Genomic DNA, 17,166 nt, shown 5'->3' with positions numbered 1-17,166 from the left:
AGACTGCCAAAGGCTGCGAGAATTGAATGATGAAAGACGGAGTCAAAAGCGGCCTTGATGTCTAGGAAAACGGCTGTTGGGATGTACCCAGCATGAAGGTACTCCTCAATTGATGAGACGAGGGCGATGATATTGTCAGTCGCAGACCTGTTTTGACGGAACCCGTTCATGTCTTGGGGGAACTCATTTCGGCTTTCTAGGAACCAAGTTATGCGCTTGCAGATCATGCGCTCCATGAGCTTACCTACGCAGCTCAGTAGGGAAATGGGCCGGAATGATGCGTAGCTTGTTGGCTGCTTACAGGGTTTCAAAACGGGCACGATTTTTGCCAGCTTCCATTCCGTGGGGACCTCACCAGCCATCCAGGAAGAATTGTAATACTCCAGGAGTCGAAGACGGGAGGTGTGGGGTAGCTTTTCAATGGCGTCATAGGTCACCTCATCATGACCCGGAGACGTGTGCCTGTTTCTCTCCGCGATAGCTGTGGATAGTTCTTCCATAGTGAAAGGCAGGTCTAACGCTGGCACTGCCGCCTATGGGATGCCTGTTTGACCATCTGCGGAGAGTGTGGAATGCCCTGACCCTGCCTACCGCAGCTTGCAGTATTCTTCTGAGACATAGATTTTTGTTCGTGAAGGGAAAGTGCAGCGAAGGGGGGGAGTTGTTGAAGTGGCATGCGCATACCTCTAACTATCCGCCAAATATTGGTTACTGGTTTGCGCACATCCAGCGTAGAACAAAAGTCACGCCACTTTTGCCGACTGAGTTTATCCTTGTAGCGTCGAATGTGACGCTGTGCCCGTCGGCATGCACGTAGGTCACCGAGGCTTTTTGTGCGCAGAGTTTTCCTTTCAGCTCGCCTGCGTATAGCGCAAAGCCTTTGGAATGTGTCATCATTTGAAGGTAGGTTATCATTTTTAGCTGTAATTTTTGTACTCGCCCTCAGACAATACGCAATTGTCGATGCTAATTCCTCAATGCGAGCTGCCGCAGTAACTCCTCTGCTTACAGCGTCCTTGCATGCGTCCCAGTCTGTAGATTTTATAAGGAATTTCTTTGGGTTCCTCTGCACATGGAAAGCCGATATCAGGGTTGGGTAATGGTCGCTTCCACGTGTCTCCAAATCAGTGCACCAGCGAAAGATGTGGGCGAATGAACTTGTGACAAATGTCACGTCGATGCTGCTGGTAGTCGTCGGGCCTCGGAGGTAGGTGATGCTGCCGTCATTTAATGGCTGAACTGAATGCTTAGAGAGAAGTTTTGCAAGCTTGGCACCTCGGGCACATGTATGTGAGCTGCCCCAAATTTCATTATGAGCATTAAGTCTCCCCAAATAATATGAGGAGAGGGCGTCCTTGCTATCAAGTCTTCAAGTCTCAAAGCATCAAATGGCGTGCCTGGCTCAAGATATACTCCAATCAGAGTGTACTGTTGTCCGGCAATAACTGAGACAGCGCATACGTATTCATTGTCGCTGTGAGGCGGGACATCAACCGGTGAGGACGGGATATCCTTGCGAAAGCCAATCAGCAATCTGCTGACGTTATCTGGTCGTTGTGAATGATGGAAATAGTATCCATTGAGTCGGAAAGTTTCCTCGACGCGTGATTCACAGATGACTATGAAGGGGGAGCGGTACGCTCGCACGAGCTGTTGGAAATCTGAGTTTAGAACGTAGCCCGCGAGCGTTCCACTGGAAAATGGTGCATGTACGAAAGATGTTGTGGATTTTCAGCTGCGGTGAAGTTCTCGCTGTGGAAGCCATGATTACTGAAGTGTGGTATTACGCCCCTGCGCAGCATAGGAGACCGACACCAACGGCTCCATTGCAAGGACAGCTTCTACTTCTGGGAGTCCTCCTGACGAGGGGTTTGCACGGATAATAACCTTGATGGCTGCAAACAGCATCGGAATCAGTAGGCATGTGACATCTTGTTCAGAGCTTCCGGTTTGCTGCCTGCCGCTGATCTTCTTGTCATGTTGTGGCGCCCTAGGGTCAGAGCGAGCGACGCTGTTTGTCGGGTCTTGTGTAGTGCGTTGCAGTAGCTTTGATGGAGAAGAACCAACGGACTTCCCACGCTTCTTTTTTACCGCATCTGCGTAGGTCTTGTCAGCTGCTCTGTCACGCTGTGCTGACTGATTCTCGGAAAGAGCTGCCGTAGTCGTGAAAACCACGTCGTGGTTAGGTGGTGGTTCATGGCGCTTAGGGGGTTTCCCTTGTGTTTGCTCTGCCGTGCGAGCAACTGTGGCTGCTTTCTTTTTATAACACCCTCCATAGGAAGCAGGGTGTGGGCCACCGCAGTTAGCGCATTTAGGTTGCGCTCTCGAAGTGCATTCTTTTTGCGAGTGGGGGCCACCACACACTTTGCAGCGCACGGGGCCGTTACAGTGTCTTGATATGTGGCCATGCCTCTGACATTTATAGCACTGAGTTGCTGCGCCGACGTATTCAGTTACAGGGTAACTACAGAACCCCAGCGTTACTCGTTTTGGTAGCGGCGCATCTTTTGCGAATTCCAATATAACTGTGCGACGGCGTACCTCTTTTATCTTTCCACCATCCTCAGGAGTGTAGGCGGTTAGCCTCCTTGCTGAGAGGACACCTTGGTCGCGTAGATATTCCTGCAGATCTTCGTCTGTGTAGGTGACAGGTACATCTTGTATTTTGCCATAGCTTGCCATGTAAGAGTATGGGACTCGGGCCTCTACAGCCACTCCAGCCAGCTTAGTTACCGTGAGCAGACGGTTGGCGGCGGGCAGCGTCGATACTGTAACCATCCGGCTCCCATCCTTGTGAATGCGATGGCTGAGGATTTTTCTTGAGCCGATGCTACAACCGCCGAAGCCACAATGTTGGGGTTGGCTTTCCATAGGCTTCCTCCTTCCTCAAAGGGCCTGAAAACTACAGGAACACCGGTAGCTCTCTTTTTCTTGTAGGATACAACTGTAAATGATGCTTGGTCCATGTCCTCTGGATGGTCGGTCAGAGGCTCGTTGCTGGCTTGGTCGTCGCGCAGTCTCTTGTTTGGCGGGGCCTGGTCTGCAGCCGCAACTACAGGGGCCGCTGGACCCGCCGCTGGCGCTGCTGCCACCAGTGCAGCTTGGAGCTCAGCTGGCGGTGATGTTCCGTGTCGGCGTTGATACGGCGCACAGCGCCGAGGAGGTCGCTTGACGTGCTTTTGCCGGCGGCCAGGGACCCCCAGGTCGTCGCACGTCGAGGACACACGCCAAAAAGACTGGAAAACCTCTGAAGTGAGAAAATAAGGCCGAAAATTACGGACCGATGTCAGACAGCCGGCCCACTAATCGCCGTCTTCTAGACGACTGCGTTGATGCCATCAGCATGCGGTATATTGGTGTACAGCGAAGCGACATCCAGGGTCACTAGTAAGGAATCATCTGGAATGACTAAGTCGAGAATTTCACTCAAAAAATGTGCGGTCTCCTTAACATAGGAAATATATAAGGAAGAGATATCCCTGATGAGGCTGTCGACATAACTCGAGATGTTTTCAGTAACGGTTCCAATTCCAGAGACAATTGGTCTTCCCGGATTATTTTCTTTATGTATCTTTGGAAGAAGATAAAAACGTCCTGGACTTGAATGTAACGGAATTAGAGCTTTTGCGATCTTGTCCTCAATTTTCTTCTTTTTTGCCGAACCTAAAATAGATTCTAAAACTTTCTTATTATACTCTGGCGTAGGATCAGTAGGGAGAGCCTTGTAAAATGAGGAATCACTTAACTGTCTTTGGGCCTCATCAAGGTAATCCTTTTCATTCATAACTACGATGGCGCCACCTTTATCCGCTGGTTTTATTACGATGTCAGATCGGCTGTTTAGATTCTGCAACGCATTGCGTTCAAGCATTGTGAGATTAGGGCGATAAGAGCGTCGTTTTTGAAATTCCGAAAGGATATCCTTTTGCACTGCCTTTATGTATCAATCTAGACACTTATCGCGCTGCGGAGGTGGTGTCCAATGAGTAATAGATCGAAGTTTTGGACCAGGATCTAATGTTTGAGGTGACCGTGGTAGTATTCTCTCAGTCTAAGGTTTCGGGAGAAATTATCCAGATCTTTGTATAGTTGAAGTTCATTATTATACCGCTAGTGGGGCAAACATTGAGGCCCTTGGACAGCACCATGCACTCATCGTGTGACAAAGTTACTGACGAGAAATTAACAACATTGTTTGGTGTAGATTTGGTGACTTTAAAAGTTGATTGACATGCGCCTGAATTGGGTGAACTGGTTCTTATATCTGAAACAGAGGTTGCATTGTCCCACAATTACTGCTATTTTGTTTCCCCTTTTTATTATTATTCTAATCTTGTATTCTCGCGCATTTTATTATATTGTCACCCATTTACTGTTATCCCCCTCATTTTTTTGCGGTCATGTCGGTCTTCGCTTCTTACATTGATGAATTGTTTACTCTGAATGGTCATTTGTCTTGCGGTAGATTGTACTTCCGACTCATTGCATTTCGCTTCTGGTGTTGGATTTATTGTTAGCCTTGTCTTTTGTCTGTATCTGTATGCGTGTGTACGGAGTGCCCTTCTAAGGATTGATTAGGAACTTGTATTATTTCATTTCTCTCGTGTTGCCACAACTTTTGTCTGAATGGATAATTCCAAGTCTTGTACAATGGCTCTTCTTTAGTTTTTTCCCCAAATTTTCTTTCTTTTTCTTATTCTTTTTGTCTTTGTGTTTTTGTTCCTTTTTTCTCGTCTTTTCTAAGCGGCCTCGTTGGCATTCCTCTTTACCCCCTCCCTTCCCCCTACCAGTACCTCTGGAATGTTGTCTTCTGCATGTACAGGGGACAAGCCCTTCACGCTTGTCACCAAAATACGCCCTTCACCCCTTTTCCAAAGCAGCCCTGAAGTGGTGGAAAAGAATCTCCTTTTTTTCTTTTTTTTCTTTTTATCTTTTTTCTAATTTTTTAATGTCCTATTTTGTATTCTCTCGTGTTGCCACCACCCTTCTCTGAATGCATATTACCAAGCTTTGAACAATGGCTCTTCTTTCCTTTTTTCACTACTTTCCTTTTTCTTTTTTTCGTCTTTTTTTCTTTATTAGAGGCCTCGTTTGCATTCCTCTATACTCCCCCTCCTTCCCCCCCCTTACCAGTTTCTTTGCAATGTAGCTTCCTCCTTGTACACGGGTGGAGCCCTTCACGCTTGTCACCAAAATCCTGAGAGGAGCGACACCTCGAGGGCGTTTTTAAGGCAGCCGTAAGGTGGTGGGAAAGAATCTCCCTTTTTATTTTTTTATTATCTTAATCTTATTGTTGTTTTGTTATTAAAAAAAAAATCGGCCTCTCCGGAACACCTGCACCAATTCTCTCTCTTCCTTTGTTAAAAAAAAAGAAAAAAATGTTCTTCCTGATCTCTTCCCTCCCCCCCATGTGTTCTGAACTCGTGCTATGCTGTAAACTTCTAAACTTTGTACCTCGCGCATTCTCTATAAAAACGGCGTGTTTCAAACGCTGTACTACACTCGAAAAAGGCTGGTCCTCCAGCCGAAACGTCGTGAATTAAATCCTGTTATGTTTCATCAATTTTTGGTGATTTTATATATATATATATATATATATATATATATATATATATATATATATATATATATATATATATATATATATATATATATATATACACACAACCGCCAAGCGACCCCTTCTCTCCCTCAACAGCAGCACAGCACATCTGGAGGAGCGAGCGGCAACGGCAGCGACGTCGACGGCGGCGCCAGGTTTGCTTCCGCAGCAAAAGGCGCGCGTGTGCATTGCGGTGTCAGAGCACGTTCGCCTAGGTGCACGAAACTATTCTGGACACCTCCACTGCGGACAACGCATACTGGAGCCGCTCGTCATCGGCTAGCACCGTCAACATGGCGACAAGGAAATAATCCTGCGTAACGTCACGGATGGCATCTAAGTCGCTCCAGTCCCGCTAATCGTACACCCGGCGTATAATCAAGCCAGAAGACCGGCCAGAGAGGCGGCCCCGCTAGGAGTCTACGGAAGAGCGAGGGAAGCGCGTTTCGGGAACGGCGCCGAAGATCAAGAGGATGGACGATACGTCGTTGCGGTCGTCGACACTGGCGGAACGCTTATCCACTCCGCCAGCTTAAGCTCCCGACACGTCGAAGTGGCGGAGGAATTAGTAATTGCACTTGCCATATCTGATCACGATTGCGGGGTCGCTGTTAGTGAATAGCGCACACCCATAAAGAATTGCGCCAAGCGGAAGATATCCGTGGAAACTTGCCGAAAAAACAGGAACCTTAAGCGCTCACCGGACAACAAGGCCGAGCTAGTTGGGTTCCCCCCACATGGGACACGTCTTTGCGTACCTCACCAACTTCAGCGAGGCACTCACTCCGCCGCACAAGGGCTCGAAATCCATTCCAGAGAGAGCCATGGCGAAGACGGGGTGAGATAGAGGCTGACAGGCTGACAGCAACAAGATATGCAGAGTTCAGGCAGTCGTCTGGAGGCAATTACAAAAACGTACCCGAATCCGCTTCAATTCTAGCCGTGCAAGGTCAGCAAGACAGACGTAGCCATACTTGAGCACATACTCTTGGAGTGAAAGGCACATCTAACCAAAGTTAATCCCGAAACCCTCTCGTCGTGGTGGTCCGCCGCTCTTCGTAGCACCAGCCTCAATGACCAACTCTGGTCCATCCAGCAGGCCCTCTCGATGTCCCCTAGTGGGAGGCCTATGCCCGGTCGGGCTAAGCCCTGCTGGGCACTATTATTATTATTATTATTGCTGCACACAAGTTATTACTCACTCACCTCCAGTGCGGCACCACTTTGATCCTTGCTTCTTTCACTCCCTCCTTTATCCCTCCCCCATTGGCGCGGATAGGGTGTCCACCTAGATATGGAGACAGTTGCTTGGTCAATTCCTTTCCTCAAAACAAATTTTCAGTTTTTTTTTCATCGCACCCTCTTCATTCAGAGGTACCGGCCTGTTCTCATGCCGGTGCAGAGAATGGGTATCACAAAGGAGAAATGTGTCTATTCCTCTACCAAAGAGGACCAAGATTACCTCCTTTCAACTACCACTACCTGCTGTGTCAAACAAGCAGGGTCATAAGAATCGGCCGACACCATGGGCCCGAAGGTAGTCCCTCCACCAGGGGAAAGCTGCTCGGTTATTTAGGTGCATCCGACTATTGTGCACAGGAAAGGGAATGAAAGGCCATACACGAGGAGCTCCACGAACATCTCGTGTACACCGACTTCTCAGTGGCCCGCGAGAGTTGCTCCCGTGCAGCGGCGGCTACAATCCCCGCCCTGCGACTGCACAGCCAGCAACACGCAACCTTCCTGGGCTCCTCCACCACGGCGGAGTTATGGGGATCCGGCTCGGGCTAGACCTGCTGCTCACCCGCGGCCCTCCGCCGCCCAGGAGTGCTCTGGTGTGCGACTCCCGCGCCGCCCTCAGCCGCCTGCTATCTAGAGGCCGCGGTACCCCACTAGTGCGGGAAATTCGCTCGTGCATCGAGCGCCTCGCGCAGAGAGGATGTGCCGTGCGTGCACAGTGGGTGCCCGGTCACTGCGGCATCGCCGGCAACGAAGACGCTGACGACCTCGCGATCGCTACACACCAACTACCTGCCAGCGATCTGCCCCTTGCGCTGGAGGACGTGCGTGCGGTCATCCACGACCATCTCCGGAAGCAGCACCCCGGCCCACGCATCGCAGGAGGTGAGTGCATCGACAGTATCACCGGCTGTCACGCACTTACACGGTCACAACGCGCAATGATCCTCCGCGCGCGCATTGGCTGCATGTGGCTCAGGGAACGACGGGTCCGTCACGGAATAGTGACGAGTGATGTGTGTGACGGATGCGGTGCAGTAGAAACACTAAAACACTTGCTCCTTCACTGTGCCCCGTTCGCCGATGCTCGTCGCGATATGCTCGCGGCCTATAAGGCGCATGGCATACTACCGGACTCCATCAAGACGCTATTGTGGCCGCAGGGCAGTGCACGCACTCGTGAGCGAATTTTGGTGAGCCTCTGTGCATTCTTCGAACACACGGGCTTGACGTCCCGTCTGTTCTCCATCAGGTAGTTACACGCTGTGACTGAACGCTCCGCGAGTTCTACCTTGAACTATTAAAAGCTGGGCGCCCCACCCCAGTTGTAGCCAACATATTGCTGTGCGCGATTGTGATTTCATTCCTCTAAAATAAACTAATCACACGCACTACCTAGACGCATTTCTTATTGTGTAAATAGTTTGTGCATATTTTACCTCTCCCACTATCCTCTCTTCCTGTCCCCTCACCTCTTTCATTTCATTTCTCCATTCTGCCTGCTATCCTTTATTTTCGCTGCCCCTGCTCAGGAGCTTCAGAATCAATGGCAGATACTGGGGTTAGCAAAAATTTTTTCCTTCCTTTTTACTAATATTTTAATATAAAACCACTACCACTACCCCCAGTGCCTTCCATGGTATGTTTTCCACTTTGCTGACAAAAACGTACCGCTGCGGAGGCTCAGTGCTTAGGGCGCTGTCCTACTGAGCCGGAGTACCTAGGTTCGAACCCGACCGCAGCGGCCCCGTTTCGATGGAGGCGAATGCGAAACGCAATGGGGCCCGTGTGCTGTGCGATTTTAGTGCACTGTAATGATCGCCAGGTGGTCGAAAGTATTCCCGAGCTCTTCACTACGGTACCTCTTTCTAGCTTTCAATCCCTCTTTTACGTTTCTCTTACTACGCGGTTCCGGTGTCCACAAGCATATAAGTGAGACAATTACGGCTCCATTTGCTTCCCTCAAAAACCAATTTTGCAGCCTTTTCTTACTGTGTAAAAAGTTTGAACATATTACTTCTCCCTCTATCCTCTCTTCCTGCTTCCTCACCTCTTTCATTTAATTTCTCCGTTCTGCCTGCTATGCTCTATTTCCGCTGCCCCAGCTCAGATGCCTCAGTGTCGATGGTGGTGGTGGTGAAAACATTTATTCAGAACGGACAGAAGGTGTTTGGATCAGCCCGTAAGGGACCGATCCTTACAAACACTAGGTGGAGGTCCCTAGTTTGGGAACCCAGTGGCGGTAGCCGCCGCCCGGGCGCGCCCGACTAAGGCTTGTTGGGCCTGTAAGTCGTGGCAGCCGAGCAGGGTCGCCTTCCAGTCCTCCCGGGTTGAGTTGGGGATGGGGGGAATGACCGGGTTGGAGGGGCAGGCCCACACCATGTGATAGGTGTCCGAAGACACCGCGCTACATTGCGGGCAGTTGCCGCTAAAGGAGGGGTCGAAATGTTTTAGGGCTGCAGGGCACAGCAATGTATTGGTGAAGAGGCGGAGAAGGAGCCGCTCATCTGCCTTCTTGAGCCCTTACATGGGCTAGGGTAAAGGCGATGGCTTTATTTCCGCTGCCCCAGCTCAGATGCTACAGTTTCGATGGCAGATGCCGGGTCTAGCGAAAATCTTTTTCTTCCTTTTTACTATTATTTTAATAAAAAAACAAATACCACCACCACCTTTTCTTTCACTCTTGACGATAAAGGGCTGCATTTTTAGGTGCTTTTCTCCGAAATCATTTCGCTTCCTTACCGTCGGTTGGTCCTCCTTCCATGCGGCAGTGAGTAAACTGAGCTGCGGATGACGACGATGATGATGATGAAGTTTATTTTCACCAGATAAGGAGGTCCTCTACTGCGCCCGCCGGCACGTAGGCTTGGTTGACGGGTGCCGGGTCCTCCGCGATTAGAAGCAGCCAAAGATGTCTTGACTCCTCGCGCCTACTTCCGCCAGGCGGATGGCTTCTTGCCGTGATTCCGGGACCTTGATCACGAGCAGAGCTTCCCAGTTTCTCTACAATTTATATTTTCTTTAGCTGCGGATTTAAGTTGTGACTTCACAAGTCGTGAAAACTAATGGTAGAGGTGCAAAAGTGTGACGATGGCAAACAAGCTTTTCAAAGTATTACTCTTGGCGAATCCATTTGGTGACCACCAGGGCTGCGCACTTATCTTTCTTCACAGTTTTAGAGAGTTTCTTACAGCTCAGGTCTGCACTTATGGCGAGACAGTTTCCGCACCTCGGCCTTCTCCATCACCTCCTCATTACACTATAGTAATAGGGAAGAAGGCTAGGCAAATAAATAAACGGTCCCGCCTAATCGATAGGCTGACAATAAACTATGCCGCTTGATTCATATGCAGATTAAATGCGATGAATCAATGCCACAAATGTTTGTAATGCTTAAAAATGTCAGAATAGCGCTAACCAATTTAAATCCGGCTGCAGAAAAAGACTTGCAAAAAAGCTGGAGAGCTCATCTTGATTTCACAACCTCGCGTGTGCAAAAGATGGAATCTCGACCGGATCTGTACTGTCAGGCTACATAACAATTGTAAAAAATATTTAATTATGAAAACTGTAAAATGTAAAATAAATTGTAAAATAAATAAGCTACAAAATCAAATATTATCAGCCATTAGCAAGCAACTGAACCTCAACGAAAGAGGAGTTTTGTCCACATTCGAATATACGCAAACTCCTTGGAGTGAGCAAGAATTTCCGCAAAATATGTAACGCAAATGGAGCTTTATTTGGGTGTCAAATAATAGTATTGCGAATAATAAAATAGTCAATTTTTCGCAGCAAAACAGATCCAACAATCAATCCAAATAAATTTAGATATGCACTTTCAATGCAATAAAATTGTATGCAAAACGTGGAACTGAACTCTGACAGCGCGGTCGCAAATCAATGAAGAAATTATTACAAATTAGCAAGTAGCATACAAAATCTTTACGTAATCTTGAAACAGCCGATGATAAAATATTTGTTTGAATGAGGCTCGGATATTCACCACGGCAATAGAAAAATTTTCGCGTTGTGTGCGCTGTCTGCGGAAGTTGAACACCAGGCGGTCGAAATTATGTCCGAGCCCTCTGCTGCACAGTCTTCGCCCCCACGAGTTCCGTCTCTTCCAATAACGTTTCTACCATCACCCAATCTACATTAAACAATCGGCAGTAATAAAAACAATTTGCACACAATCGACATGAAAAACTAATTGCGAGATGAAAAAACTACAAACACGAACGCTAGTGTGCCGACAAGCGGTTGCACAGGCCCTGAAATATACAGAATGAATACCCAGGGGCAGTATATATGAAAAAAAATCAACAATGGTGCGAACCCCAATAAGAACAATTACACAAAATCACATATACTGGATACGCAGACGCTTGAACCGAGGCATGTTGTTACAAGTAGGCTTCAACATGGAAGGAGCCTGTGATGTAAAATCTCGTACACAGTAAGATTGCGGAAGTGTGGTATGTGTTTCTGCTCGAACAAAGTCTGTGCGTCCCGGGTCAGGTACTGGGCGTAGCGACTCATAAAGACAGCCGAGTCTCTGGTGTTCTTCTGGAGCGGCACTATACGTGTGTACAAATGCCAGCCCCTCCAGTCCAGTTCACAGTCACGCAAGTGGCTCACCTCTTCCGGGTACTGCGCCAATGCGTCGATGCTTTCAGCATGCTCCTCGCGCTGGCCCAGGCTGTCGTATATGACCATCTCGGGCGTCCGGAAATCCACCACGGCGAGCACCCAGTGAGAGGTGTCTTGAGAGTGCATGGGCACCAGTAGATATCTTGCCGTAAGAGAAGAGGTCAGCGCCTTGCGTCCAGCGTTTTCTGTCGCCAGGTCCACAGCGATACAGTTTGGTGAAGAAAAATGTGCTGAACGCGTATACGCGCGGACCGTCTCGCCTCTCCGAGCGTTCCGCGATCATGGCCAGGTAAAAGTTCACGATATTGTCATAAAGCCACATTGCCTTCTCTTAGCATGGCTATGTCACATCGAGTGACAGCCATAGAGAAGGCCTCGACCAGAACCTGCTCCGGCGGGTCCCGCTTCAACACTTCAGACACTTCTTCCTGCATGGCAGAAGTGAGTCGGCTACAACGTTTGGTGGCTCCCTCGATGTCGACTACGGCGGTTATCGCCTCCATTTTGTCACTGCAGGTTTCCACAGGGGCGCTGAAGAGACTGGATCACTCTTCAAACAATCCGTCTTGAATGCCAGTTTGAAGCGTCCCTCTGCAACTGCCGTGAGACCCAGAGCAGTAAACGAACGTCACCGTGCTAGCGTCTGCTGCTCGCTCTTCACGGTAAGCGTTCGTCTTACCTCAGAGGTGCAGACGGGCTGTGGCTTTCCGAACACCTCGCCTATGGTCGAACAGTGGCCAACGGAGGAACGCGTGCAAGACGACTCTAAGAAGGCACAACCGTCCTTAGACGCGCAAGGCGAGTGAAGCTAGTCTTGCGCACATCTCATGAATCCTCAACAAACTCTTCTGATATCACCAAATACGACAATGCCAGCGTTTCTACAGATCACTGCTCCGGGTGTGTTCCGGCTTTACTATACGACATCACTTCGTCCCACATGTCAAAAAAATATTAATAAGGATGAGCTCAGGTAATCCAAGGTAATACAAAGCGGAGGATGTCGGCGTTCATTGTGTTGATTGTCGTTGGCGTTGACAATATTCTAGACGGCGATGGCTTTGAGGAAAGGAGCCGTGCACAACTGGCTCCCTGGACATGAGGACGCCTCATTGGCGCTTTGATAACATGTGGCGGTGGTGAGAGAGATGTGTGACCTGAATATATTAGCAATGACAGCGTTGAGGCTGACATACGGCACTTCAGCAATAGCTGGGCCACAGTGGTCATTTGATGATGAATCTCTTGCGATCAATCATTAACTGCATACCACCTCCAAGGGGGGCAGGGAGGGTGCGATGCCTATCCAGTGTGTGGAACGCAATCAAAGCAGGCTTTTGCAGTTGGTGGCTCAGTGGTTAGGGCGCTCGGCCACTGGTCCGGAGTTGCTGGGTTCGAACGCGACTTGGGCGGCTGCGTTTTTATGAAGACAAAACGCTCAGTCTCTTGCGTTCTTTGCGATGTCAGCGCACATTAATGGTGGTGGTGGTAGTGGTTTTGTTAAAAATAATAGTAAAAAGGAAGGAAAAGATTTTTGCTAGCCCCGGCATCTGCCATCGATACTGAAGCACCTGAGCTGGGGCAGCGGAAATAAAGGACAGCAGGCAGAATGGAGAAATGAAATGAAAGAGGTGAGGGGACAGGAATAGAGGACAGGGGGAGAAGTAATATGTACAAACTATGTACACAATAAGTAATGTGTCCAGGTTGTGCGCGTGATTAGTTCTGTTTAGAGGAATTAAATCACACACGCGCACAGCACTGTGTAGGTTACAACTGGAGTGGGGCGTCCAGTTATTAATCGTTCAAGGTAGAACTCGCGGAGCGTTCGGTCACTGCGTGTAACTACCTGACGGAGAACAGACGGGACGTCAAGCCCGTGTGTTCGAGAAATGCACAGAGGCTCACCAAAGTTTGCTCACGAGTGCGCGCACTGCCCTGCGGCCACAATAGCGTCTTGATGGAGTCTGGTAGTATGCCCTGCGCCCTATAGGCCGCGAGCATATCGCGACGAGCATCGGCGAACGCGGAGCAGCGAAGGAGCAGATGTTCTAGTGTTTCCACTGCACCGCATCCGTCACACACATCACTCATCGCGATTTCGTGCTGCACCCGTCGTTCCCCGGGCCACACGCAGCCAATGCGCGCGCGGAGGATCATTGCACGTTGCGACCGTGTAAGTGCACGACAGCCGGTGACACTGTCGATGCGCTCACCTCCCGCAATCGTGGGTCGGGGTGCTGCTTTCGGAGATGGTCGTGAATGGCCGCACGCACGTCCTCCAGCGCAAGGGGCAGATCGCTGGCAGGTAGTTGGTGTGCAGCGGTCGCGAGGTCGTCAGCTTCTTCGTTGCCGGCGATGCCGCAGTGACCGGGCACCCACTGCGCACGCACGGCACAACCTCTCTGCGCGAGGCGCTCGATGCGCGAGTGAATTTCCCGCACTAGTGGGGTACCGCGGCCGTTAGATTGCAGGCGGCTGAGGGCGGCGCGGGAGTCGCACAGCAGAGCACTCCTGGGCGGCGGAGGGCCGAGGGTGAGCAGCAGGTCCAGCCCGAGCCAGATCCCCATCAACTCCGCCGTGGTGGAGGAGCCCAGGAAGGTTGAAATTAATGGTCCCCAGGTGGTCGAATTTATTCTGGAGCCCTCCACTACGGCACCTCTTTCTTCCATTCTTCTTTCACTCCCACCTTTTTCCCTTCCCTTGCGGCGCGCTTAATAATAATAATAATAGTTGCTTTTTGGGGAAAGGAAATGTCTCAGTATCTGTCTCATTTATCGTTGGACACCTGAACCGCGCCGTAAGGTAAGGGATAAAGGAGGGTGTGAAAGAAGAAAGGGAGAGGTGCCGTAGTGGAGGGCTCCGGAATAATTTCGACCACCTGGGGATCTTTAACGTGCGCTGACATCGCACAGCACACGGGCGCCTTAGCGTTTTTCCTCCATAAAAATACAGCAGCCGCGGTCGGGTTTGAACCCGAGCGCGGTTCAGGTGTCCAACGATAAATGAAACAGATACTGCGCCATTTCCTTTCTGAAAAAAAAAACAATTATTATTGTTATTTTCATTGACCCACTGAGCCGGTTGTGCGCCTTTTCTTTCGTCAAAATGAACAGCCTTTGCAAAGTTTTCAACACCTAAGAACTGTATGGGCGCCGTCGGCTCCTGTTTTGTTTGGTTTTTAGAAAAAGAAATATGACACAGTAACCGTCCCACATATCTCGGTGGACACCCGAACCACGTCATAAAGGAAGGGATTAAGGACATAGAGAAAGAAGAAAGAGAAAACTGAAAATTGAAAGTTGGATTCTGAGGAAAGGCGCAAAGCGGTGCAGCGGCGGAACACCTGTGGGTCGGTGCTACTAGTGGCGCATGTGAATAGCGACTATAGAGCGAGAGCGAAATATCCACGGCGAGGCGCGCGTTGTGACGTGATGTGCCGCCTCGTAGTACCACCGCGGCGAATTGGTAGGTTCACGGCCAGTAAAGCGTTCGCTTTAATATCACAATGTCACGGCGGCCGCGTTTCGATGGAGGCGAAACGCATAGGCGCCCGTGAGCCGTGCGATCTCAGTGCAGGTTAAAGATCCCCAGGCGGTCGAAGTTATTTTGGAGCCCTCCATTTCGCCGCCTCTTTCTCCCTTTCTTCTCTAATTCTCTTCTTTATCCCTTCAGTTTCGGCGCGGATGCGTTGCCGGTCCATATGCGAGACAGAAACTCCGCCATTTCCTTTCCTCCAGAACAAATTTAATTTAATTCTGCCATCTCAGCGCATGGATCCTCTTCACGTCCCTGCATTTCGCATATTGAACTCCCTCGCCGCACATCCGCCCCGCCACATGGAGCTCATATGGGTGCCTGCTCACTTCGGGAATCCCGGAAACGAGGCTGCCAACGTTTTAGCCCGAGGTTCTCTCAACCGGGCACCGGCGGCCTCCGATCTGGGGTTCTCACGGTAGCGCATGCATTCGTTCAGTGAGCTGACGCAGGCCTGCAAAGCCGAGCGTCAACTGTGCCACCACCCCATCCCTCCCTCGACAATTATCATAAAACAGTTTGGAGGCGGCTCCAAACACGCACCTTACCTTCCCATTATATATGCTTGCGCCGTCACCAAGTTCGCACAAACCCCTCCTGTACCCTCTGCCACCACCCCAAAGCCAGTCTCGATCATATCCCTTTCCTCTGCCCGGCGAATCCTCCCCCGCGGGGCCTAGAGCACCTTACCACTGGGGAGGCTTTAGGGACCCTACTGGGCTCTGAGGACCCGGCCAAGCAAGCCATCGCCAGCATTGAGCATTGAGCTGCATTGGAACACAGCTGAGGCAGTTATCTAGCTGTCTGGTTAACTAATACCAGATAAGTAACTTTTAGGTAATAGTTTTCGGCTCCTTGTTGTGCTCAGAGGTTTGAAGCCTACCGTAAGCAAAATTCATATCAGTTTTTACATTTCACGAAAAAGCCCTTCTCGTCGCCGCTGCAACGACAACCATGCTGAAAGAAAGAGTGCTACCTGCGCCTGTTGTAAAAAGAGCCACCCGCCTCGAGAACAAAAATATGGGTAGCTTAGGGGCGTATGTACAGGCGTAACTATCAGACCTTGAAGAGAAGAAGGGTGTTTAGAAAGAAAGAGCCACTGAGAAAAAAACTTGGGTTTCAGGAGCAAGAGGGGAAAGCTTTATTGTTTTCTGCAGTTCTGGGCCGTCTTTAAAGACGTTCTCTTTTTCGTTGCATCCCGTGTAAATCCCTCATCCCAGCTCATAGTCAGCACGACGAAAGCCGAGCGAGCATCTGCACGTAACAAGCGATGCACAACTCTCAATGAAAAGTATTCTTGGTCCAGACTGGTTGTAACACCAAGATTAAAATAACAAACGTAATCAACCTGAGAATGCGAGTGCGCATTTCAGGGGGCGCGAAGTAAATCGATCTTGTACGGCGCTAACTAACGCAAATTTCAATTTCGGCTGTCATGAACGGCATAAGCGATATTTCTCGCCGCGCATCTACCTTGCAGCAAGAAAAAGCCAGCACACAGCAAGCGAGGAGCGGCCTATCATCACAGGTTTCACACCGATTGCCTTTTGCGCGCATTAGAAGCAACATAATGCGGACGGTTTGCGGGCGGCGCGGCGGTGGAGGCAATTCTACCACCGGACGGCGCCGTGGGACGGCACTCGGCATTGTACATGCAGTGCATTGCAAATAACTAAGATATTTTCAAATGAAGCTTTACTCCGCTGACCACCACGTTACTTCGTTCGTAGAACGCAGGGGCCGTTGGTTTCCGTAACCGAGAACTGTGGCAAGCTGTGTGACAACGGCGGACCGTGGTTAGACTGCCATTATAAAACAGATATAAAACAGTGCTGGAAATGGCTGTTGCGCGGCGTGGATGTGAACTAACTGTAAAAGGGAAAAAGTTTACAAGCGGTCAGAAAATGAAATGACCAAAAGAGAAATAATAATGGAATTACGTAATCTGTGTAGGCAGATTAAAGGTATGCTGCATACCGCAAGTTTCTCTCACAGAACAACCAAACTGGAGGAAACAAGCGGCACCGGGATAACATTGCGCTGATCCTTCGTTCACCAAAGCATGGGATGGAACTTAGCAAGCGAACAAAGCCGGACGACCGGTCGACTTCCGCGGATGGCGTCACTTCCGCCAG

The 17,166-nt window shown here is 49.8% G+C and overlaps 1 protein-coding gene across 1 annotated transcript; it reads right to left on the bottom strand.

The window, feature by feature from the left end:
• Positions 1 to 11,260: 11,260 nt before the first annotated feature.
• LOC144108470 (sentrin-specific protease 1-like) lies at positions 11,261 to 11,620 on the bottom strand. Its single transcript, XM_077641694.1, has one exon. It carries the CDS (start codon positions 11,618 to 11,620, stop codon positions 11,261 to 11,263), a length of 360 nt encoding a protein of 119 aa, XP_077497820.1.
• Between the last annotated feature and the right edge of the window lie 5,546 nt (positions 11,621 to 17,166).

The sequence above is a fragment of the Amblyomma americanum genome, chromosome 10 (assembly GCF_052857255.1).
Source record: "Amblyomma americanum isolate KBUSLIRL-KWMA chromosome 10, ASM5285725v1, whole genome shotgun sequence".
NCBI lineage: Eukaryota > Metazoa > Arthropoda > Arachnida > Ixodida > Ixodidae > Amblyomma > Amblyomma americanum.
The sequence above is the reverse complement of the archived record's forward strand: the minus strand, read 5'-3'. Positions and strand labels throughout refer to the sequence as shown.